General features: G+C 43.6%; 6 protein-coding genes across 12 annotated transcripts in view; 2 read left to right on the plus strand and 4 right to left on the minus strand.

Annotated features, from left to right (window-relative positions):
• The window catches only part of LOC125993954 (lymphocyte antigen 75-like), a 278014-nt gene that overhangs the window by 243633 nt on the left and 10256 nt on the right, over positions 1 to 24125 (plus strand). For 4 of the 5 annotated variants that reach the window (XM_068650210.1, XM_068650212.1, XM_068650211.1 and 1 more), the window contains 8 exons: positions 21481 to 21587; positions 21710 to 21822; positions 21895 to 21948; positions 22021 to 22176; positions 22263 to 22345; positions 22828 to 22942; positions 23018 to 23065; positions 23131 to 23298. In XM_068650210.1, coding sequence (XP_068506311.1) covers positions 21481 to 21587; positions 21710 to 21822; positions 21895 to 21948; positions 22021 to 22176; positions 22263 to 22345; positions 22828 to 22942; positions 23018 to 23065; positions 23131 to 23298 — 844 coding nt within the window. The remainder of the gene's footprint in view (positions 1 to 21480; positions 21588 to 21709; positions 21823 to 21894; positions 21949 to 22020; positions 22177 to 22262; positions 22346 to 22827; positions 22943 to 23017; positions 23066 to 23130; positions 23299 to 24125) is intronic. The other variant, XM_068650214.1, reaches the window with a different exon arrangement.
• On the plus strand, positions 68 to 2575 carry xbp1 (X-box binding protein 1). Its single transcript, XM_049763332.2, is given in 6 exon segments — positions 68 to 407; positions 860 to 956; positions 1090 to 1206; positions 1293 to 1343; positions 1346 to 1453; positions 1614 to 2575. Coding segments are annotated over 6 exon segments (1158 nt in total). The 5' UTR covers positions 68 to 177; the 3' UTR covers positions 2169 to 2575.
• On the minus strand, positions 1671 to 8415 carry LOC125994123 (transcriptional repressor RHIT). Of its 3 annotated transcripts, none has more exons than XR_011086638.1 (4): positions 8081 to 8368; positions 7479 to 7727; positions 5411 to 7251; positions 1671 to 2793 (listed from the first exon to the last, which is right to left on the minus strand). XR_011086638.1 is itself a non-coding variant. In XM_049763339.2 (3 exons), the coding sequence occupies exons 1-3, from the start codon at positions 8256 to 8258 to the stop codon at positions 6545 to 6547; spliced, it is 1137 nt and encodes a 378-aa protein (XP_049619296.1). In that variant the 5' UTR covers positions 8259 to 8415; the 3' UTR covers positions 5410 to 6544. The 3 variants fall into 3 exon arrangements, 1 of the variants encoding a protein (XP_049619296.1); XR_011086637.1 differs by having other exon boundaries at positions 5411 to 7254; positions 8081 to 8366; XM_049763339.2 differs by lacking the exon at positions 1671 to 2793 and having other exon boundaries at positions 5410 to 7254; positions 8081 to 8415.
• Positions 8481 to 10372, minus strand: LOC137840144 (gastrula zinc finger protein XlCGF8.2DB-like). The gene is made up of 2 exons (XM_068650119.1): positions 10327 to 10372; positions 8481 to 9929 (listed from the first exon to the last, which is right to left on the minus strand). The coding sequence occupies exons 1-2, from the start codon at positions 10370 to 10372 to the stop codon at positions 9103 to 9105; spliced, it is 873 nt and encodes a 290-aa protein (XP_068506220.1). The 3' UTR covers positions 8481 to 9102.
• Positions 10893 to 12695, minus strand: LOC125994140 (oocyte zinc finger protein XlCOF6.1). Its single transcript, XM_049763363.2, has 2 exons — positions 12348 to 12695; positions 10893 to 11834 (listed from the first exon to the last, which is right to left on the minus strand). The coding sequence occupies exons 1-2, from the start codon at positions 12466 to 12468 to the stop codon at positions 10918 to 10920; spliced, it is 1038 nt and encodes a 345-aa protein (XP_049619320.1). The 5' UTR covers positions 12469 to 12695; the 3' UTR covers positions 10893 to 10917.
• On the minus strand, positions 13117 to 15499 carry LOC125994138 (zinc finger protein OZF). The gene is made up of 3 exons (XM_049763361.2): positions 15166 to 15499; positions 14823 to 14936; positions 13117 to 14469 (listed from the first exon to the last, which is right to left on the minus strand). Exons 2-3 carry the CDS (start codon positions 14932 to 14934, stop codon positions 13538 to 13540), a joined length of 1044 nt encoding a protein of 347 aa, XP_049619318.1. The 5' UTR covers positions 14935 to 14936; positions 15166 to 15499; the 3' UTR covers positions 13117 to 13537.

A 24125-nucleotide genomic window follows, 5' to 3' on the forward strand; every position in this document is an offset into this window, starting at 1 on the left:
GACCGTAGCTCAGTGACGTCCACGTCTTTCCAGCCTATCAGGCATCAACACGATAGAGGAAAAATCGCCGACACTGCGACTCTGTCTGTTAGAAGAAGAGAAGCACCGTGGCCGTAATAGAAATTTGGGCCATCAATTATTTGTGTGGTTGGAGACAGAGGAGGACATCGTGCCGACATGGTGGTGGTAACATCAACGAGCGGAGGCGCCCACAAACTGCTTCTCATCTCCGGGAAGCAGAGGGGCGGCACGTCGACGGCGAGTTTCGGCCGACCCATCTCGGTCGTCCTGCCGTCCTCCTCGAGCCAAGCGTCGTCGGACTCCGAGTCAAGCAGCTCGGCGGTGCCGCCGGTGCGCAAAAGACAGCGGCTCACACACTTGAGTCCCGAGGAGAAGGCACTGAGAAGGTTTGCTTTGAAGACATCTACTTTAGTTTGTGTCAAATAAACATGTGGGTCAGGCGCAGTCCTATAATGTTGATAAAAAACACAAAATGGCGGTGATTTTTAGCGCAAGCCTAATAAAGTAATGCCCTCTTGTTTCTTGCGTTTTTATTCAAGATGTCGTAATTTGTCATTCTTAACCAAAGCCCACACATTGGCTTTCAATACCTATGGATTTGTATTTGTCTGGCCCTTTGCTTAATCTGTTGAGAATTTATTTAGCTTGGTGATCGAGGTGTTTTTAAACCGTATGCCTCTGCTTGTGTCAATTGGACTTGCTTATCTGGTTGGCCACGGTGAATCCGCCTTGCGGGACTTTGACGTGCCTGCGTGGCAGGAACATGGCTGACTGGAGTGATTCCGCAGCACGGCGGAAAGAATGCTCTCACTTATTCTCTTCACTCTCCTCCTTACAGGAAACTGAAAAACAGAGTTGCGGCTCAGACTGCCAGGGACAGGAAAAAAGCCAAAATGGGCGAACTGGAGCAGCAGGTCCTGGAGTTGGAGCTTGAGGTATTTTCTTTTGGCGTTGGTTGCAATTATGTATGCAGCTTGTCAGTTTAATTACCCGCTTGGCTTACTTTGGTGTGTCACCTCTATCCAGAGTGAGCAGGACAAACTTGTATTCTCATCTGCATTTTTGCAGAACAAAAAGCTTCACATTGAAAACCGGCTCCTCCGGGAAAAAAACAACGGCCTGCTTACTGAAAATGATGGGCTGAAGCACAGACTTAATTTGGACGCCTTTGACTCAAAGGAGAAGGTGCGACTTTGAGTGCAAGCAAGGTTGACAATTCGCAACATAACACAAATCAATCTCTCCTTCATGCCCCCTTTTTTATGGTTCAGGTGTTGGTGTCCAATGGGAATGAGTCAAGTTTGGGAATCGGGTTTTCTGAGTCAGCAGCACTCAGGCTACGTGTGCCTCTGCAGCAGGTGCAGACCCAGCAGTTCCTAAACCTGAAAACGTCCCAATGGATACAGATGGTCCTGATGCTGCAGACAATGAGGTAAGTGTGCGCCATGCACCTCAAATCACAGCAAAAGGTTTTGGCAGTTTCAATAGAAAGCCTGTAACGCGCTCTCACAAAACACAAACTTGAACTCTTCCAACGCAATCTAAAATCAAACTTGGATTACTCTAAACCCCCCCCCCCCCCTTCTCGCCAGTCTGATCTGTTCCTGGGCATTCTGGACATCTTTGACCCGGAGCATTTCATTCAGTCCTGCGAGCAGCCGTCATTGCTCCTGGTCAGCGGAGGCGATCCACTACCCACCGCCGCACCTGCGCCTCTGGGGACCCCATCAATCAAGCTGGAGACCCTTAATGGACTGATACAATTGGATCACATTTACACCAAGCCAGCAGAGGTGGCCACGGAAGATGCCAAGGAAAGCGACAACAACCTGACTGCTTCCTTTTCCGTCGCCGAGGTGGTGGTGTCGGAGGACGACGTCTGCATCAAAGACGAGCCGGAGGAAGCGGTCATCCCTACACAAATGGACGACTTCCTCTGCCATGCTGATGCTGCAGCCGCCGCCGCCTCCTCACCCGCCCTCGGCGGCCTGGATAAGGAAGCCTGCCTGGCAGACGCCTACAGCGACTCTGGATACGAGTGCTCCCTCTCCCCTTTGAGCAACATGTCGTCGTCCCCGCTATGCTCCGGCAGCCCCTGGGACGACATATTTGCCACTGAACTCTTCCCCCAGCTCATTAGCGTGTGAACGCACTCACAATTGGCCATAACAAACGTATTCAACGTGTATCGCTGGTGCCGAGCTTAAACCTCCTGTTATGGAGGTTGCAAACGTTCCGCCCGACGCCAGCGATATATTAGTGCTACCGTCACCTGTTGGTGTTTCTGGCCAAGCACACTATATCTCCCTTTCACTTTACAGCAGGTCTGTAGCGCTCACCATGCCGCAATGGCTCATGGGAGATGGAGTTCGCTTTTAGATTGCTATCCAGTATTGTAAATGGGAATGGATTGGGGGAAGGGGGGGGGGGTCATTTAAATATGAAATACTATTTATTTGTGTATTCTGCTTTTGGGTCGCTGTATACAAACAAGTTTCAAAATGTTGCCAACTTTCCTTGTAAGTCTCCAATAAAAAATAACTTCTGTGTTGCATTTTTTCGTCTTGTTTTCATCACTGCATCATGAACATTCAGATTTTTAAAATAGATTTAATGAAGTACGTTATTGGTTATAAATGAATATCACTTTTGTACCATGTTTTTTTTTTTAACACTTTTCTAGTGAGTAACTTAAAAATAATTTCTTACTGTATTTTTGGTGTAATCTGGTCCTGCTTGTGTGAGGTGATGTGCTGGCATTTGGACTTTTTCCTGTATAGGGAAAAAGTGACTTATTTTCTGGCAAATAACAAATAGACATAATTAAAAGGTCACATTCAATGAATTACCCAAATAATGACCACCGCTGCACTGAAACAGTGGTTTATTCAATCCAAAGTTTAATTGAACAAATGTAGTGGCAAGTTTGCAAAATGCAATATTTACCTTGGCACGCTTCCTCTTGCCTTGCGTAAGTCACTTCTGGGAAGGAGGCCGGCTTGTGTTACATAACACGGTTACAATAACAAAACATGATACGTGTACGTCAAATGAGAAGAAACAAGGCTTAGTTTCAGCATTGTTGCTGTCAACTATCTTGTAGCTTTTACCCTCTCAAGTCGGGTGGGCCGAGTCACTGCAGTTAAACAATTGAGAAAACTTTTGCGAGCTGCCTCTTTCTGACACACACGCGCACACACACACGTTTTAAGCTCAGTCTGTTTTGATTCCAATATTATTGAACATGTTCAGTTTTATCCTAACCTTCCAAAAGTTTATATTAAACTTGACCTGACCTTAACTGTTAACAAAATGCCAAATATCCAAACTATTTATAAACTACATTCAGTTATTTATTGATGTATTTATTTATTTTTGCTCCACTCTGGCGGAGCTTAAAGGGAAAAAATAATGACCTCTTTCTGATGATTCATGAGATAGTTCAAGCGGACAGGTCGCCACATGTACAGGAAATGAAACCATAGTAACTGGGGTCTTGCGTAATACGTGACGCACTTCCATTCAACATCACCCCAGAAGCCCTCAGCGTGTCTTGCTTTGCCTTCATCGAGGCTTTCACATTCCATATTCTTGGAAGAAGTGGAAATGGTCTCTTGGGCACTATTAGATTATGTACCTAATGAAGTGTCCTGCTCCGAATTTTTATTCGCCAAGTTTGAGCGTGCCAAACAAGGAATTTGACTTGGGTACAGATGGGTTGCGTCTCGCAATTGTCTTGGTGACAATGTTCCACCACAATACGTTGGCGAACAAGAATAACAGATTTGTTTCTTACTTTTAGTTTGTTAGGGACTGTCCCGCCTCTGTAAACAAACACAGTGCAGCTTAGCCTCTGCTTTTGGCAGTGCAGCATCTGAATAAAAGCGGTATTCGAAGTGTGTTTGTGCCATAATCATAAAACAAGGAGCATTGTTGCTTTATTATGCAGCATGTAAATATGTTTAAGCTCAAACTGAACTATTTGGAAATGAGTTGAGATGATTTATTATGCAGCTTTTTTGCAAGGTCCTCTTTAAGTCAATTAATTGCAGTGTACACAAGTAGGACCCAACGTTTGAATTTGAAGAAAGAGTCAAAGGACTCGGAGGAGCAAGTCAGCTCACGCGGCTAAACGGCCATCCGTCGGCCAATTTGTTCCAATCGTCAGTTTGTGGCGTATACATTTACCTCGCGGCTATTTGGCTCAGCGTGGCAGCTTTTTCGTGGAGCTCGTGTGACAAGTCGCGGTGAACCCGGCCGGGCGAGCTGACATTTGTCACGACGACAAAGATAAGCCCGCAAATGCAAAATGAATGAACGCACAAATCTGATTTGGTTACGCTTGAGTGGCGGAATATACTACGATGCAAGTGCAGCACGTTTCCTTGAGTGTTTACATTGGGGCAGAGGAGTTGGACCTCTGCACAAACATTGCTCGCCCTGTGTTCGTTCAAAAGCATTGCAACATGTTGGATAAGATCGAAAGTCAATATTGGAGTTTTTCTCGTAAGCCGCAGAAGGAACAGAGTTAAATGAGAGCACGACAACTCCACATGGCTTCTTCATAAGGCATCATGAAGCCATGTGAGGTTGTCGTCCTTCACCAAAAGAAATACATGTTCATTATGACATTATGTTTTATAATGGTTTAAAAGAGTTTTGTTTGATTTTTTTTCTTCCATCATTATGTTTCTTTTCTGCAGTTTCTCTATTTTTGTTTTTATATTATGTGAATTTTCTGACGTTTTTAACATTATTTTCTGAAGGGTTTTTTGATCCCAAAAAAGTTTAAACTTTAATCTTTCATGGTATTGATTCAGTTTTGTCTAATTCTTTGTAAATCTTTTTTTAAACAGTATTTCATGCATTAATGAGCAGACATTTTATTTTCAAATGTTTTTGACTTTATGCTTTGTATTTTTTTCCCAATACGTATTAAATATATTTAAAATTCTGATCATTTTATCCGTTTTTTACTATTATTTGTACATATACATTTGTGTTTTAAGACCCCATTTGATTCTATTGCATTGGCTTGGTTCAGAACGTGCAAGTGTACCTTTGTAAATAAACTTGACTTAATTTGTCTAATATTTCCACTGTTGTTGAATATTTTTGAATAAGTCTCGACATATTTGTCATTTAGAATTTCCCCCACAATTAGTTTTTAAAGTATTTTTCTGCCATCTGTGCATTTTTTAAATACAATACTTCATATTTGTTATTTATGTGTTTTAGCATTGCTTTAGTTCTAGTGTGTGTGTGCGTACCTATGTTTTGGCTCATGGCACAAACAGTTTTATTTTCATTAAAAGGTCATTCCGTTTTAGGTCAACAACAATTTGTGTATAAAAAAAAACAACAGTCAAAACAAAGTAAAAGTACTCACCTTTCTATTGATGATGCGTGAAGGCAGTGAGTCAACTCTTTGTCCAACACTTCATGACCCAACAAGTGCAGAAAAAAGTTAATTGTAGTAATAATAAAATACAGCACATGTATATGGCGCTTTACTGGACACTCGGAGACGCTTAAAAGTGGATGGATACATTTATTTTATTCATGCACACAACATGAGGTAGTGGTAAACTAGCCACAGCCGCTCTGGCAATTGGCTAGCGATGAATGCAGGTTGTCTGTCCTATAGCGCCCCCTGCAGGGAAACTTTGAGTAGACTACGTATACGTTCTAAAACAACATTAAAGTTGCCGTCAGTGGGCGCAATTAATTGCCCCCTTACCAAATCTTTCAACATTTGTATTCTTTCTACACTTGATATCGTTCTGCCCTTTTAAAGTAAAAATAAGTGGACCTCCTTCTTTTTCTTCTTCGGTGGTAGTTCACCAGCGCTCGAGAAGCTGTAACGTCATACGGACGCCATCTTGAGACGGTATTGAGGACGGGCTCAACGGTAGGAACAGACGGAAAAAAAAAAAAAAAACGTACAAAGTCAGACTCCAAATAATGACCTCTAACGCCAAGAGACACAAATTTGACATTTTATTCGTTCCTAAAATTAAATATTCCAATAGTACAATAAAACGTAATGAAGTTTTTTTTCTTCTCTATGACATCTGACTATACTACATACATATATTATATGCCATAATACATTATGGCAAAGAATTTCCTACTTCGACTGTTTAAAATTAATTTAGTAATGTAGAAAGTAGCCCCTGAAGTTAGGAGAATTAGTGAAGGAAAATAAATATTGATGTCGTGTCGTCATGGACCGCATTACCCTCACATTGGCGTCAATGACATAAAACATTGAAGCGGTTCAAAAATATGTTTCAATACTTGATGGCAGTTGGAAGACAAACAAAGCAAACCGTAAATAAAGCGGAACTTCTTTTGAATATCACTCATTTGTTTTCATTTTTCCTATGATTTAAACAATCCTACAGGGTTAAAATTCAAATGTTCGTCCAATTGCTGGATCATAGCCTAAATGGGCAGGACGACGTTTATTCACCACTGCATCGTTTTTGTTCTCGAGCTGTTTTGACCTTCAACGGGACCATTAGAAGGCCTTGTGCGTTTTCATGTGCGACACCATGTTAGCCTCGACACAGAACCTCCTGCCGCAAAGCGGGCACGGAAAGTCTTTTCCTGTCGTGTGTATCCGCATGTGTGTCACCATGGTGCCCTCTTGAGGGAAGGTTTTGTCGCAAATGGAACAGGTGAAAGTTTTTTCCAACGCGTGTGCTTTCATGTGCCATTCCAGCGTCACCTTCTGAGAGAATGGCTTATCGCAAAAGGAACAATGCAAGGAGTCTTGTCTGTGCGAGTGGATGTGATCGCTTAAATTTGTCTTGCAGGAAAATCTTTTAGCACAAATCGGGCAGACCAAAGGTCCATCAACGGTGTGTGTCACCGCATGCGCAATCAAAGCAACATTTGAACTAAACCTTTGGCCGCAGACGCAGCAGCTCGCAGCGTTGTCCCCACCGTGTTTCCTCATGTGTGCTGCCAGGTGAATCTTTCGAAAGAATCTGTGACCGCAAACCGAGCAGCTTAACAGTTTCTTCCCGGTGCGGGTGCTGGCGTGCGACTGCACGCATGCTGTCGGAGCGCCATGATGGAGCGGTAACCAGTCGGGCGAATTGTCATCATCTTCGCACTTCACGAGGGGGGAGCTTAGCAGCAAGTTGCTGCTGCTGGAATCCTCCTCTTCCTCTTTAACGTGGGAAGGCTGGCGATGCTCCAATCGGGGGCTCCCCGCATATTCTTCTGTCAGGCACAAGAAACAAGAGTCACACTGTCCCAACCCTTAACGAGGAAGTCAGCGTAAACGTTTCCTTTACAAATGTATGTTTTTACAGTGTACAGTGAGGCACTAAAACGAATCATCGGCTTTGTACAGTACTACAGCACTGCATGACACGTCTATGTGACCTAAATAATTTTGTTTTCGAAGTTGTCAGTTTGTTTGTCAGTTTGCCGCCTCATCTCACCTTCAGAGTCGGTACCGCTCCTTAAAAGTTCACCAATGTCGTCACTGTCGGACAACGGAGCGAACAGGTGGTCCCCTTTGGTCTCTGTCATCATACGTTGCGACTCAGTCAGCTCTTCTTCGCTTTTCATGGGGACATCTGCCTCCTGTTCTCTAACGTGGAGGGGCTGCGGATGCTCCAAACTGGTGGTGTCCCCCTGTAGCCCAGGGGAAAGTTCTTGTCCTTGGTGACTGATCAGTAGCTGGACGTCTGCAGGGCACAAGCAACACAAACACAGCTGAGATCACGTGATTGTCTGTTTGGTCCGAATAAGAGCAATCGAGCGCCTATCCGCTCATTTTAGGAACCGCCGTATCGTCACGAGGGTCGCGGATGCGCCGGAGCCTTTCCCGGAACTCTGGGCGTTAGGCGCGGTAGACCCAGAACTGGTCCATTTGTTCTTTTTAATGACTTTGTTTTCATGACTACTACGATCCATCGTTTGGTCATGAACAGAATTAATTAAATCCCCCTTTTCTATCCATGTATTTCATATCGTTAATTGTCCATACCTCAAAGTAGCTAAACTGAGTCAATAGATATCTGCGACTATTTGAACGCACCTTGGATGTGCGACACCGGTTGTGTCTTGGAAATAGCTTCGAGTTGTCGTCGTTGTCGCTCGGTCTCCTCTCGCGCTCGACAAAGTTGCGCCTCGTATGTGGCAATCGTTTTTTCAAACAGTTCAAATATTTCGTCGGCGGCTGCAATTAGTCGCTGCCTTACCAACGCTTGTAACATTCTTAATGATTATTTTTTTCTTTGCTACTCGAATTTGCTTGTATTTTTTATTTTTTGCTTCGTCGAGAGTAAACGCACACTTGTGCCCTGTTCTTCTTCGGTGATGGATTTTTCTTCTTCGGTGGTGGACGCCGCTACAGCCAGATCGCAGCAGGATGGAAGAATAAAACGTATTATTTTGATAAGACGTGTGTGTTGATACCTTTACATTTGACGTGCACATTTTAAGAGCACACAAAAGTCCAACAGAACAATGCCCGTCTCGTCCTTCTGCTCCCCCTCAACCCAAAAGGCGGGTCCCGTGGCAGCAATCTTGCCTCAAGAGCGAAAAGAGGTCAAAAGTTGAGCGGTGGTCGTGTTTATTTTCAAAGCGAGACACACACAATACGTTGAACAACACAGCATTCATGTTGCGGAACAACCAAAAGGTCAAGGGGTATACTGTGTGGGAAAGTCAATATTGTCTCTTAAAGTCAAGTTAAAGTCCCAATGATCATCGTCACACACACATCTGGGTGTGGTGAAATTTGTCCTCGGCATTTAACCCATCCCTACGTGATTTTGATCCATCCCGTGGGGGTGAGGGGAGCAGTGAGCAGCAGCGATGCCGCGCTCGGGAATCATTTAGTGATCTTACCATCAAATCAGTTCGTCACATAAACAATTATTTAACCCCACTTTGATTTGACGAGGCTTCATCACAAACAGCAAAATGTGATTTACGAAGAGATGATGCCTCTGTCATTTAAGCTGCTTGGACCACATACAGTGTGCTTGATTTTTTGCACACATTTTATGATACTTTTTTTGGTAAATGGCACCATTTACATGCAAAAAAAAAAACCTACTTGTGGGATACTTGTTTGTGTCTCCGAACGTGCGCGTTCAAATTAGTCTTAAATGCAAAGCTTGTACCGCAAAGTGAACATGAGAACAATTTCTCTCCGGTGTGCGTTGCTGTGTGCGCAATCAAAGTCACTTTGAGGAGAAAGCCTTTGCCGCAAATCGAGCAACTGAAAGGTTTTTCTCCCATGTGCGACTTCATGTGCACGTTCAAATTGCTCTTTTGGGAGAAGCTTCTCTCGCAAACGGAGCAACTGAAAGGTTTTTCTCCCGTGTGCAACTGCATGTGCACGTTCAAATTGCTCTTTTGGGAGAAGCTTCTCTCGCAAACGGAGCAACTGAAAGGTTTTTCCCCGGTGTGTATCCTCATGTGTGTCACTATGGTGGCCTTACGCGTGAAGGTTTTGCCGCAAATTGAGCACGTGAAGGCTCTTTCGCCGGTATGCGTTTTCATGTGCGTCATCATATTCACCTTTAGAGTGAATCTTCTTCCACAAACGGAGCAACTAAAAGTTTTCTCTTTGTGTGTGCACATGTGATCGTTCAAGTTACTCCTGTAGGAATAACTTTTCCCGCAAACCCAGCACGTGAAAGGTCTTTCTTTATGTTTGCCGTCATTTTCACAGTCTGCCTTGCTCTTTGAGGGTTGTTTCTTGTCGTCGACGTGCGGCAGCGGCGCTAAGAGTTTGTCCGGTGATGAAACACGTTGATGACGCGGCAACGTCTCGGGTGGTTTATCTTCATCTTCGCTCTTCACAACGATGACAGTCAGGGCCGCCTCTTTCTTCACTTCCTTCTTTTTAACATGGAGGGGCTGTGGAGCCTCTTCTTACTCTTGTATAAGATGGGGGGGGATTGTGGACCTGCCCGGTCCAAACTGGAGCTTCCTCCCTCAAGTTCCTCTAGACCAGCAATCGGCTGCTGAATAGCTGCAAAAATGCAAATAACACCATCGTGTTACAGTTGTTTCGGCTTCTTGTGATATTTTGTGAATGTGGAACTCATCTTTAATTTTCCTTGACAGTTTTTTTTTCTTGTTGATTGAAGCATGCATTGTTTTGCATATCAGAAGTGTATGTATATATTCATTACACTGTGTAGGATAACATTTTTGTCATTTAGAAAATTTGCTACACAAAGTATTGTTTTAAGGGAGCTGGAACGGAATAATGGCATCTCAATGTGACAATGAAGGCCAACAGCTTGTTCTCGAGACGAGGCAAACTTCCGATAGGTTCTTCTTTGATGGTGGTTTGAACGCGGTCGATCATGAGCCGCGTGAGACGTGCGCCATCTCGTGGCAAACCTGCAGTACTTAACTCAAGAGTGCAGGCGGAGAGCGCTGTTGCCGTGTTTATTGCAAATAAAATGAACAAACTAAACACAAAGTGTCACTTATGGCGGTACGTATAAAGATAAAACCAAAATATTTAGCAGATTTTTCACTGAATCCCTACACCCCAAAATTCAATTTTATTGGCTGACTTCCACCATCTTTTTCAGGTATCATAAATGAGGACAGAGCCATGAAACAAAATATTATTTGCCAATAATTCAAATAAATCACCAAATAGATACAACGTGCAATTTGTTTTTGTTTTTCACTTCCACTTATTTATATGTGGAGCAATACACACCACATGACAATAAATGAAAAAATAAAAATAATAAAAAAAAAAGTGAAAAAGAGCAAAATAAAAAGCATCAGCATCATATGAGATGAACAATAAACTACTGAGCATATTTAAATTTATGAGAACTTCAACGGCGATTGAAAAAACACATACAAAGTTGACTTGAAACACAACTATCAATTTTAATTTAAAACATTCTGAGTGTCATTTAGACCCGTGTGTGATCTCATGTGTTTAATCATGTTCACCTTCCGCGTGAACCTCTGACCACAAACAGAGCAGCTAAAAGGTTTTTCTCCACTGTGCGTTCTCATGTGCAATACCATAATGGACTTCAGGTAGAATCTCTTGTCGCAAACCGAACAACTGAAGGACTTTTCCTCTTTGTGCGTGCGCATGTGTATATTTAAGTTGCTTTTATAAGAAAAGGTTTTCCCGCACACCGAACAAGAGAATGACTTCTCTCCGGTGTGCGTCGTCATATGGGCGATCAAAGCTACTTTCTGAATAAAGCCTTCGCTGCACACCGAACAACTGAAGGGCTTCTCTGCGTTGTGTGTCTGCATGTGCGCGTTTAGACTGCTCTGGTAAGAGTAACTCTTACCACACACAGAGCACGCAAAGGATTTCTTCCCGGTGTGTGTGGCGACATGCGCAATCAGTGCCACCTTTCGGACAAATTTGGCGCTGCAAACAGAACAAGCAAAGTGTTTTTCACCCGTGTGCGTCCGCGTGTGACGCGTCAAACTGCACCTGTACGCATAGCTCTTGCCGCAGACCGAGCAGTTGAAGCGTCCTTTGTCCGTCCCGTTTTCTGAGAGTTTGTCGTCATCTGTATTGTTGGTATCTGCGATGTCGTCGCGACGGGACAGCGGGGAACTTCCGCAACGGTCGTCTCTCGGGCTGTCGCCACGAAGATGTGACAACTCAGGTAGGGCGTTTTCGGCATCTTCAGCCTTAACTACCACGACGGTCAGTGGGAACTCATCCTCTTCCTCTTTGACATTGATGGGCTGCGCATCGTTCTCGTCATTAACATGAGGGCGCTGCGGATCTTCAACTTCTTCTTTGACTCGACAATTAATTCGATGTTGGGCATCTGTAGGACACAAGTTTTAAAAGGAACCAAAAAATTATGAATTAGAAAACATTCTGATGAGAAGTGCAATGACAGGAAACATAAAAAGACCCCATACAAATCAAAACATTACTGTATGACATATACAACATGGAAAGATAGAGATATATTATAACCTAATGATGCACAATGTAAATAAATAACTTGGGGCAATGAACCACATGCTGCTTCACCAAGTGACAAGGTTTTTCACTTTTCACCTGGAGTGTGGCTTACAGCAATTTTCCTGTTACGGAACAAATAAACATAGCGAAGAAACACATTTTCATTAGTTTTATTTCGAGTAACAGTAAATAAGTACCGCAACGGCTAGTAGTGAATTGCATTCCGCGCCTTTGCACTGTGCAATCTCTCTTTGTAAATGGGTCCTCCACAGTAGGGAAAGGTTTGTTTATCTACCGGTGTAATAGGAAATTACAATACGACGCGCAAACGATGTATTGCGGTTGTAGAACGCTAGGAATGAAACATTACCATCGATGTGTAGCACAACTGGAGTCTTGGAAACAGGTTCCGGATGTCGTTGTTTCTCTTCGTTCTCCTTTCTTACTTGACAAAGTTCTTCCTTATCCGCTTCGTCCAACTCTTTCCACATTCTTTGAGGTTTTGCGTGCAAAATGGTTTGCTAGATGATACCAAAGCGCCGTTGTTCAGGAACCTTTTTCAAATGACGATTGCCGTCACAGCGTTTCGCCACGCCTGTTGTTGAGTTTTAATTGTTATTCGAACACTCGATTGCATTTAGCTTAAATATGACTTGGAGATTGAGTGTGATAAATCAAGAAAGGTTTCTAAACGTTTGCCGCTATATCATGGCGGGGGGGGGGGGGGGGGGGTGTCTGCTATTAGTCATACCGCGCAAGCGCACAACAGACCGCCATCTTGGAAATCTACGGCACGTCTTTGTGGACAGAACACGAGAAGCTAACGCGCAGGCCTCGGGGTATGTTCAGAACAGTGAATAACAAATATGAAAACATACGCTGCAAATGAAACAAAGTGCTGTGCATAAACTCAAACATGAGAATAATATCATACAAATATTGGTGACATAAAAATATGGATGGTGTCCCTACATACCCCAAAAATTGAAGGGGGAAAATCTTTTTTTGAAAAGGTAAAAAGCATTAAAAAAAAATTGTCATATTACTTTAATTTATTTAATCCGCAGAATAAAATAGGATTAATAAAATGCAGTTCATTTAAAATGTTAGAGTTCTGTATTCACAAAATCTCGCCACAATTTTCAGACAGTTTTTATACAATGTTTAATATGTAACATGGTGTAATACATAATACATTAGTGGCAGTAAACACTTTTGTAAGACATGACCAGCTAGTATTTTCCTGGGGCATTGATGACGACAGCAGAACAAATGATAAATCAGTTGTTAAGAAGCCAGATTCCAATTTGTCTCAATGAAAAACTAAAAAAACAATTATATGTGACATTCACTCTTTGAGAACACAGCTAAGTCCATGAGTATTTAGATTGCGGAACAACACAAACGTGGGAACCGCGTAACTCCCATCGAGACGATGAATCAGCTGAGCAGTACGACGATGACGACAACGCGTTGTTCTGCACAACAGACTCGTGTTTGTAGCTCTTCAGACTCAAGTTTAAATAATAGAAAAGATGTGATCCGCTTTGGTTAAATCATTTAGCAGTGTCCCCACATGTGTGTTGTCAAACTGTTCTTGTGAGCGTAGCTTTTACCACAAACAGTACAACTAAAGGGTTTCTCCCCCGTGTGTGTTCTCATGTGTGTTACCAGATGTGGCTTTTGAGAGAAGGTTCGATCACACAGTGAGCAGCTAAAGGGTTTTTCTCCGGTGTGCGTTCTCATGTGCGAGTTCACATAATCCTTGGACGCAAATGTTTTCCCGCAAACGGAACAGCTGTAGGGTTTTTCTCCTGTGTGTATTCTCACGTGCGTTATCACGTGCGACTTATGCGAGAATGTTTTATTACAGAACGCGCAACCAAAAGGTTTTTCTCCCGTGTGTGTTCGCATGTGTGTGCTCACATAATCTCTCGATGAGAAGGTTTTGGTACAAATTGAGCAACTGTAGGGTTTTTCTCCCGTGTGGGTCCTCATGTGCCTTATAATTTTTTCTTTAGCAACATTTTTACCACAAACTGAGCAGATAACATGTTTTTTACATGTTGGTGAACTTTTCTTCCTGCTGCGAGTGGTTTCCTTCTCAGAGCATTTTGACATTTTGTCATCACCTTCCCAGTCTGCGTCGCTCCTTGATGGTTCTTCCATGTCATCATCTGACACCGGAGCTAAATGGTCATCTGGTGGTGGTCCAGCATGATGCTTTCCACTTGGACTTGGATGATGAAGCTGTAACCACTTGGCTGGTTTGTCTAAATCGTCTTCGCTCGTCATAACAATGACGTTCAGTGGCAACGCCTCCTCCTTCTCCTCCTTAACGCAAGGTGGCTGTGAAGCCTCCTCTCCCTCCTTAACAGATTGTGGCTCTGGATCTTCCTCTTCCTCCTTAATGTGAGAAGGCCGTTGATAGTCTTGCTCAAAAGTGGAGCTCTCCACCTGGGGCTGATGATGAAGTTGTTCCTGCTGAACGCCTACAGGAAACATTTAACTTGATTAATGGTATCGGTACTTGGTATCTACTAAAGAGTTGAGTAACCGTACTGGTATTGGTCTGAACAAAATCTGATGAAAAACATACTTAATTTTTCCACCCATTTTACTGAAATTGAATATTTCTCCCAATATCGGCCTCGATGACTACTAATAATTGGCGTTGGCGCTGATAAAAACAAATGTATCACTTTCGAGTCAGAATGTAATATCGGCACATGCCTACGGACCTTTTTGACGCCTCTCTCAGCAGAACAAGAGCTAACAGTGATCAATTTTGTTCCCTCTGAATTACACACAAGCATTTGCGCTTATTTTTCATTTTCTTACTTACTCGTACAATACAACTTGGTGACATCGGACTCCTCCTCTTCCTCCTTGACTTGCAAGGGCAGTGCTTCATGAGGGGGCATGGGTTCTTCTTGGCAGCCACTCAGTTGTTGCATGTCTGGAGAGCACAAGTGACATAAGGAGGAGTGCAAGAGCCCAAAGAGGAAAGATCAGTCATTCCACAGTCTAGATATGCTTCCATTTTCAAGGCAATACTACCTGCTACTCTCTTTTTCACTCTCGCTTCGCCGAACAACAAGAAATAAAGCGTTGTTGTACAGCTTGACTTCCAAAATGGACGCGGGCAATGCATTCTGGGTGAACCTAAGACCTCTAAGATATTTTACCTGCAAATTTGGAAACAGTCGGGCTTTGGTGGATTTTGATCTGTTGACCGCAGTCAGACAATGTTGTCCTCGTTCGCTTTTCCACTGGGTGGCGAGTCCAATCAATCTAGCTCGCTTTACCTAGATTGGAGACTACAGAACTCACTTTGGGTAATTTGAGTGGAGGAGACTGCATTCATTTGTTGTAGTTGCCATTCGCTCTTCTTCCTTGTGCGGAAAGGTTCTTTTTCTTTTTCTCTTTGACTTGTGAAGCGATTTTACCGCATCACCCTCGCGTTTTGTTTCTCGACCATTGAGACGCCGACTTCCGTATTCTTCTTCGGTGGTAGTTCAACGGCATCCCGGCACCTCCGCCATCTTGCGGTGATATCAATGAGTGCAGTGAAGGAAAAATAATGAAAAAGGAAACAATAATTCTGCAATTCGGAAACGTAATATATTCGAATGTATAGTATAATGAGTATTTTATTGAAAGAAAATGTACTATTATTGTATCAATGCTAAATACGTCACAAACATATACACCTTGCGAAGAATCAGTCTGCAGTAGAATGAAGAGAAGAACAATGATTTATGTTGCCCTTCACAGCTAAACAGAACATTTACAGCACTTCAAAAGATGAGAATAAAAAATAATAATTAATACGCTTTAGGTGGCGCAAAAGCTGATAGCGGCTAGCTGGATTCTCGGGGACCAATTCAAGATGAAGAAACTGCAGCTCAACCTCCTTGAAGACACTGCCAGGACAATCGAGGGCACCTCCGACATCCATTTTTTCATTGATTTTCATATTATGTATTACTTGTGCCCTCTCTGCATCCATTACAACCTGGTGATCCTGAAAGGGGGATCCTTCCATCTGTGGTCCCTTCTCAAGGTTTCTCATTTTCCCCTGGCAGGGGTTTTTTGAGTTTCTCCTTGCCCTTTTGGGAGCTTATGATCAGGGGATGCTTTGAGAATAATTGTCAATTTTTGGCTATGTGAAGCCCTTTGAGACTCTTTGTGATTTAGGGCTATACAAATAAACTTGACTTGACTTGACTTGACTTATACGCGGTCACGTCCAATTTCAATATTGTGGGCTACGACTGTAAAAAAAAAAAAAAGAAATCACAGCAAAGGTAGACTTTCTTTATTACGGCTTTTCTCCGTTTTCCCTCCCACTTGCAAAAAACATGCATGGTCGGCTGATTGAGCACTCTAAGTTGCCCGTAGGTGTGAGTGGAAGTACGCATGGTTGTTCGTCTCTGTGTGCCTTGCGATTGGCTGGCAACCGGTTCAGGGTGTCCGCCGGCTACTGCTCGATGACTGCTGGCGACAAGCGGTATAGAAAATGGATGGATGGTTATTGGTAGGGACTATTTTGTATTCCACAAATATTGGTGGTGATAGGTCCCTACCATTCCTACATAAACCTACGCCCCTGTTGAAAAGAGCTTCTGCACCTGCGTTGTACAGAGTGCAGGCATCAAGTGTGCCTCTTGACAAATCGCAGAAACGGATGACTCTGCTTTCCTGCGAATAAGTGTGTTAGACATAGCTAGACACAATTTCAAAACCCTCGTACAGCCTTGAAACCGGTTTGAAACACGTTTAAATTGCGCAATCACCGTATCTAATTGATGAATGTATCATAGCATAGCATAGCATAGCATAGCATAGCATAGCATAGCATAGCATAGCATAGGATAATGTTGATCAATCTAGAGCAGGGGTTTCGAACTCATTTTTGCCGCGGGCCACATTGTAGTCATAGTTTCTTTCGGAGGGCCATTATTACTGTCAACCTAAATACATTTATGAACTCCTCATACGATATAGGAGTGTAAGCTACAAAACAAACTGACATATAACTCATTTTCAAATCTGACTAATAAACTGTTCAAACATTTTAAAAAGATGAGTTTTAAAGGTGAAGACAATTTGAAGCACATTTTGTCTTTGCGGGCCAAATAAAATGATGTGGGATTGTGGGTCCGTAGGCGAACGATGAGGCCAATCCGGGCACCGAAGGCTCGCCTAAAACTAAACTGCAATCAAAAAACCTTTCTTCTTTTTTTCACTTTGCGCTTATTTTGTTTTGATACTTTTGGAAACAAAATAGAAAGTGGCCCACTGAAACTAACTCCCTGCCTCCTCTTTGCTCGCAAGGCCCACCGCCCGTGCTTGTCGTGACCCCACTGATTCTAGACGCACATCATTTTTCTTTGGGATTCCTGTGAGGCGTGATGTCATGGATAAAGTGAGTCAGGTGCACAGCCCATTGCCATTGCCATACAAAAAAATGACTTAGGTGGGTCTGAGTGCGCTTTTCCTCAGGTTTTATCACCGTGTGTGTATGGGTCAGTCTGCCTGGGGACCAGTGGTGGCTGGGAAGAAACTGACCTTTTTTCTTGTCTGTCTGTCACACACACTCACTCACACCGTCATATTCGGGAATCAAACCCATGGTGTCGCAACACTACGCCATCAGCGGCTCCCCCAAAACTGGACTTTGTAGGCGAGGCGACCCCGTCTGCTGGTCGGATGGAACGACTTGGCCCCACCCTGGAGTTGCAGCCAACCATGGACTTGTCACATCAGTAACAAGCAGTGTTGCCGTTTATGTGTCTGCTCCTTCTTGTTGACAACTCAGCCCCCTTTCTGGACCGGTATGACTACCTCAAGGTCGTCAAGGAAATAGTCAGGCTTATCGGTCCATCCGTGGATTTTTGTTTTCTGCTTTTGTTGCTGAATATTGATTGTCCACAAAAACAACACTGGGTCCCCATTGTGACCTGCAGTGAAAATGAAAGAAAATGTCACGTTTGTTTTCAACATTTGCATTATTTATTCAACTGTTATTTCTTTCTACATCTCATGTGGGGAATTTTGTCCCTAAGTGGATACTTTTTAGTTGTTATTATCAATTTGGCCCATGATCAACTATGTGTCTTTGTGCTCTTGTTAAACAAGTGGAAGAAGCCTTGAACGTTCTGACGACTCCCCCGCAGCAAAGCCAAAGGAGCCTGATGAGTCCAAAGTCATTTTTCAGTTTGTTCGCCCTTGCTGCAACCTTGGACTCGCAACATAAGTAACAAGCAGTGTTGCCGTTTGTGTGTCTGCTCCGTCTTGTTGAAAACCGAGCCCCCTTTTTAGACCGGTTTAGGCGACCTCAAGATCATCATGAAAAGTAGTCAGGCTTACTGGTCGATCAGTGGATTTTTGTTTTCTCCTTTTGTTGCTTAATACTGATCAATTGCTTCCCTGCGGTAAAAATGAAAGAAAATGTCATGTTGGTTTTCAAAATTTGCATTCTTTATTGGGTACGTTGTCAATGGAATTGCCACTCGGTTCCGTTTCACTCAATTCCAGGTTTCTCTGTATGGGAGGCAAATAAGTCACGCCCTTCTCCTCAAATCGAGTCACTTTGCTACAAAGTAGGATGGGCTGGAGAGGAGTTGAATCAAAGATTCAATAAAAAATATGATACTTTTTATGATCATATTTATATTATAGTTGTTATGAATAAAAAGTATTCTACATATGTTTTGTGCTTTTGCACTCGAGGCTCAATTGGAGACGCTTTCCCCTCACGTCTCTCAGATTCATTTGCTCATCGTTCATTTTCATTCAAAAGCACGTCGGCTAAATGTATTTTCTCATGTTCTCTGAAAATCAACATGAATTGTGAGAGGCAAGAATGGAAAAGCTTCTGTAGTCTTGTCTACCCTTGAACATAAATTGAGTGACACCTCATTGAATTCCAACTTTCACACTTGGATTTAATTATTTATATTTACAGTTAAATGAGTAGACTGCTTTTCGCTGTTGTTCACGTCCAGAACATTTACAAAGTTACCAAAAAAAATAAAGGAGTCAAAGGGTGCAGTGCTGTTTTCTTTTTTTTTTCTTCTGGTCCAAAACACACGCGTGTGCGCGCCACTCCCCACGTCGCTTGAGAGTGCTTTGAGATGACTACCTTCGAATGTGACGTGTTTGACGTACGCGGCATGTGGGCGTGGCTGCGCGCGCGCGCCACTCCTCACGTCGCTTGAGAGTGCTTTGTGATGACTACCTTTGAATGTGACGTGTTTGACGGAGGCGGCGTGTGGGCGTGGCCTGCCTCTGGCTCGGAGCAGGGTGCACCAAACGTCCATTTCTCACTGGACTAAAATCCACTAGCTATTCTCAGTGAGGTGACTTATCATTTCTTTTCCCCGACTCCAATCGTTGCGACCCTCTGAGAGAGGGGATTTTCCTCCAAGATGCGGTATAAACTAAAGTGTGTACTTCTCCTGATTGCCATATATGGGACATGTGCTTCAGGTAAGCAATTTGTATCTTTAGTCCGTTAAAACAACAGTAAAGAGCTGGAGAAACGATGGAATGTACTGTACTGTGAGTTCGCATGACTGCATCTGGTGCCTGAGATAAAAAAATAAATCATTGCAATGTCACAAATTTGGACGACAACCACTTTAATGAACTTTGAAGAATCCTCATTATTCGGACACTTTGATGTAGTTGCTGTGTACAACTTGGTTTGAGAGGAGCCTAATTGCTTTGCGCCGCGGTCAATTGTCCCGGACCGGACCTTTCTTGTTATCGAGGCTTGCCTTTAATCTCATTTTCGTCATTCATGTGTGCTGCTGTTATGTCCGAACGAACGAGCTACTTGACTTTGTAATGACGAGCTAAAACCGTTGAGTCAAGTGTCATGGCTTTATTTTTATTTTTTTACGGCGGCAAACGAGCCGTTTCTGAATTGTAAGTGCGCACTGGCTGTCAGTATGATGTATTGAAGTTGAGCATATAACATCAAAAATATTCTATCTAAAATTGCCCTTTAGTTTTGAAAACCGAATGTGTTTATATGTGCTGTCGCGTCACTGGGCTTTTCCTTCCATCTCTTTTTTTCCGCGTTACTTTTGTTTTTCCTTCGCTCTGTTTTTTTGTATCTTTTTTTTCTTAAAACATGGGCACACTTGGAATTCAGGAGCGGCTGATTAGACTTTGTAACACTTACGTAGATGAGTTGCACCGTTAGGTTTTAAGACAGGGAATGACAACAAGACACAATAATAAATGATATATAATAATAATAATGATAATAGTGATAATACTAGTTAATAATAATAATAAAAGTAATACATTTATTATTAATAATGATGATAATAATAATAAATCAGAATAATAATTTATCACAGCCCTTTATACAAGAGATTATGCACAAGTGTATATAGACAAGATATTTCTTGGCGCCCCTATTATAAGAGTTTTTTCATGATTTATATGAGCTAATTATAATGAATAATAATCATTATTAGTCATCATTATTATTAATAGTTTCTTACAGTCCTTGATACAGTATTAGCAATAATTTCTTACAGCCCCTTTATACAATAGATATTTCTTAGCACCTCTGTTACAAAAAAATCATGGCTATTATGATCTAGATCATAATCATTTTTATATTAATAATTATATTGTAATTATATTATTAATAATACACCTTCGTGTTTGGTCTGTTATCTTCACACGCAAAAAAGTTGCAACACAGTTGTGCGGTCCAACTGTTGCAACGTGTTCCATTCGATTGAGTTGCGTTGTGCTTTAGCACCCTCCAGTGGAGAAATGTGTGATGACCTGATTTGAGCTTAGGTCATCGGTCATCGATATGCCACACGTGCGTAACTGCTGGGTGGGGTCATTGCTGAGGGTGAAGATGATGATGATGACGATGATGGCGTCTTTTAAGTGGAACAACTTGCACCATTGGTGGCTGACTACATACTTTTTGCCCCACTTTACATCTGAAGCTTGGTATCTTCACTTTGGGGCAATTGTGTGCAATCCTTGGCAGGCGTAAGTGATGCTTTTATGCCAACAATCAGCAGCTCCACTTTGCTGCATGGCGCTGGCTGGACCCAAAAATGAAGGAAGGGGCCAAAGCGACAATGGGCGTTGCCAAATCCCCCACCCCCAATGAAGAGCACAGAGTAAAAACATGCAAGTGTTCCATCAGCGTGCTCTGATCTGTCCGCCTGATCCCCAAATTGTGCCCTCAGCCAGCAAGTGTGCTCTCGGGTGGTTCGCGCACGGCACCGACTGCTACAAGAAGGTGGAGGAGCCCAACGGATGGCTGGGGGCCCGGCACCACTGCGTCTGGCAGGGCGGCGACCTGGTCTCCATCACCTCCTCGGCCGAGGAGGACTTTGTGAAGGGGACCATGGGCAACACCCGCTTCTGGCTGGGACTCTCCAACCAGGTGAGACGGAAGCAGTCGTGGACTCTGCAGCAACAACTGGAACTGTTTTCTTTTTTCCCCCCAGAAATGCGACGACGTCTGGTGTGGCTTTGTAGCCGGAAGCCAGGAGCTGATCTGGTCTGATGGCAATGCAACGACACACACCAACTGGGCCTTAGACCACTTTAAAAGGTAAGAAGTCACATCTTCGCATGCTGTTGTCAGGCGGACACGCGTAAAGGTCTGGAACCAATTTTGAGAACGAGCACTCAAGGAAAAATAGGAAAATGTTCCTTTTTATAATCTACCGACAGCGCCGACGTCGCGTCCTGCGCCTACGTCAACCAAGGAGCTCGTTATTCGCCTGGGAAGTGGAGGTCTGGCTCCTGCGCTTCCTCGTTGGCCTACATGTGCAAACGGCCGCAGAGTAAGTCTGCACGTCCGTGGTGGCCACGTTGCTGATGAAAGGTGAGATGCGCAAACGGGTCTTTTTTTGCAGGCTGCCCGGACGGACGGACGTGTACCTCCAAAAGTGTTTCTGCTGTAATGAAGAGTGAGTTGGAGCACGCTTATTTGCACCATCTCGTCATGGTTTCCTCCTCAATGTTTTTCTTTGTGGCCTCAGCTTCCGACTGCGCCGATGGCAACTTCCTTTATGGCGATGATTGCTATCTTTTTGACGCGACGCTCAGAATCTGGGAGGATGGCGAGAAGTTTTGTCTCGCCCGGCGAGGCCACCTGGCTAGCGTACACTCTGAGCAAGAGGCCCAATTCATTAACGGTGAGCACCAAGAAGAACCGCCACAGTCGTCATTTGGCTGAAGCTCTTCTTGCCCTGAAGCTCTTGTTCTCCTTCCTTTTATGAAGATCACTCAGCTTACAGTAGCACTTGGGTGGGAGAAAAGAAGAAGGGCAACAACTACGAGTGGACTGACGGAACACCTTCTAATGTAAGTGGATTGCTGAAGGCCTTTGGAAAAGTCATGTTGCAGGCATCCATCCGTCTTGTTTAGGGGCATCGGGCAGCCGCTTACAAAGTATTGGCGCTCAGATTTTAGAGAGGCGGTTAAGATGATATATCCTGGACGGTGGCTCGGGTTTGTCGGGTTAGTTGCTTTGTGCACGTTTTCCCCAGACATTTATTTGGGTTGCCAGGGCGGGCACAACGTTTCATTGCAATGTTCATACTACTTTGACTGCCAGGGTTAGTTGCTTTGTCCATGTTTTTCCCAGATTTTTATTTGGGTTCCCAGGACGGGCACAATGTTTTATTGCAATGTTCATACTACTTTGACTAATAAAGTGAACCCAACAACCAAAGTGAAACTTTAATGAGAGAAGGTACGAAAACGCTGCAAGTGAGGAAATGAGGCGGGAAGATGACCACATCGAATGCAACACGCTAAAGTTCTGTCCAAAATCTCGTCCGCAGGACTACAAAAGAACTCGCTACCACAGCAGTGGTGGTGCCTGTTCTGAAGTGTGGGGGGCCACCCTGTACAGAAAGGTTAATTGCCTCTGGATACGGCCACCGGTCTGCAAAACAGGTGCAAACGTCCCTCCCGAGCGCCCCTTTTGGATGCGTGAAGCATTTGGTCATACTCTCTCCCCTTTTTCTGCAGCCAAGCGCGGAGGGCCTCCACAGCTGCCACCATTAGTCGGCCAGCCGGGTAGGTGTCCCGCACTGTCGCCGTCTTACGCTGTCTTGCGCTGTCTTACGCCGTCTGGCTCGCAGACTGGACTCAGAAATGCGGCTGGTGGCTGGACGACCCCACCAACGACTTCTGCTACCTGATGATCCGCCAGCCCACCAAGACCTGGCAGGAGGCGCAAGCCGACTGCAAACGCCTCCAAGGGAACCTGCTCAGCATCACCGACGACCATGAGCAGACCTTTGTACATGGTAGGCGGCCATGAATTGAAATATTGGTGTTGTTGTTGTTGTATGTTGATTTCGAACCTATTTAAAACATGACAGACAATAGCAAAATAAAACACCACTTTAAAGTGCCATATCTAAGTCACTGAAACAAACAACCCAAAAACCCCAACAACAAGGAATGCTCGAGTAGGAGGAAGCAGAGCTGTTCAGATTCCCACCCTAATCCGTTCAACCAATAATTCAACACATGAATCAATAAAACACAAGGAGATGGACTTTCAGATTCCTTTTTGCCTGTGTGTAGTCAGTTTTGTCTTGTTTTTCCTCATACGTGTTGAGAAACCATTTTTTCCACACTTTTTGGAACTTTTATGTTTGCGCTATTTGCGTGCTCATTTTCCAGACCATTCCACAATTTCACCCCACAGACATCCTCCATCCCCACATTTACTTGAGCTCTTTTCATGACATTGACCAGATGAAACGCTTCTGCAATTTCGCCACTCACTTTTCTTATTCATTGTAATCAGTTGAGGTTTTGCTTTCACTTCTCTTTACAAGCGCTACTACTACTTTTTGTGCCAACTGCACCAAGAAATATTTCAGCCTTTCGCTCCGATTGAGCAGCCGCCATTCGCCCGTGTCTGTCTGGATCCTGTATTTTTCCTGCCGGCTGGTCCCACATTTACGAAAAAAAAGATTGAATCCATTCCCCACTGCTTTCATCGTATATTGATGGGTCACTTTCAATGTCATATCGAAATAACAATATATATATATAATTTTGTTTTTAGCTCCGTTGCACTGTAATATTGCCCCCTTTGTATTATTTTTACTACAATCTAACA

The sequence above is a fragment of the Syngnathus scovelli genome, chromosome 3 (assembly GCF_024217435.2).
Source record: "Syngnathus scovelli strain Florida chromosome 3, RoL_Ssco_1.2, whole genome shotgun sequence".
NCBI lineage: Eukaryota > Metazoa > Chordata > Actinopteri > Syngnathiformes > Syngnathidae > Syngnathus > Syngnathus scovelli.

Excerpts from the sequence above, each read along its gene's own strand:
- LOC125994123 (XM_049763339.2), bottom strand. The coding sequence starts at position 8,258 with ATGTTACAAGCGTTGGTAAGGCAGCGACTAATTGCAGCCGCCGACGAA. Across the intron at positions 7,728-8,080 it reads ACCGGTGTCGCACATCCAAG|ACGTCCAGCTACTGATCAGT; the intron begins GTGCGTTCAAAT and ends TGTGCCCTGCAG. Across the intron at positions 7,255-7,478 it reads GAGCGGTACCGACTCTGAAG|AAGAATATGCGGGGAGCCCC; the intron begins GTGAGATGAGGC and ends TGTGCCTGACAG.
- LOC137840144 (XM_068650119.1), bottom strand. The coding sequence starts at position 10,372 with ATGATCGACCGCGTTCAAACCACCATCAAAGAAGAACCTATCGGAA. Across the intron at positions 9,930-10,326 it reads CAAAGAAGAACCTATCGGAA|AAGAGGCTCCACAGCCCCTC; the intron begins GTTTGCCTCGTC and ends TACAAGAGTAAG.
- LOC125994140 (XM_049763363.2), bottom strand. The coding sequence starts at position 12,468 with ATGTGGAAAGAGTTGGACGAAGCGGATAAGGAAGAACTTTGTCAAGTA. Across the intron at positions 11,835-12,347 it reads AGTTGTGCTACACATCGATG|ATGCCCAACATCGAATTAAT; the intron begins GTAATGTTTCAT and ends TGTGTCCTACAG.
- LOC125994138 (XM_049763361.2), bottom strand. The coding sequence starts at position 14,934 with ATGCAACAACTGAGTGGCTGCCAAGAAGAACCCATGCCCCCTCATGAA. Across the intron at positions 14,470-14,822 it reads CACCAAGTTGTATTGTACGA|GCGTTCAGCAGGAACAACTT; the intron begins GTAAGTAAGAAA and ends TGTTTCCTGTAG.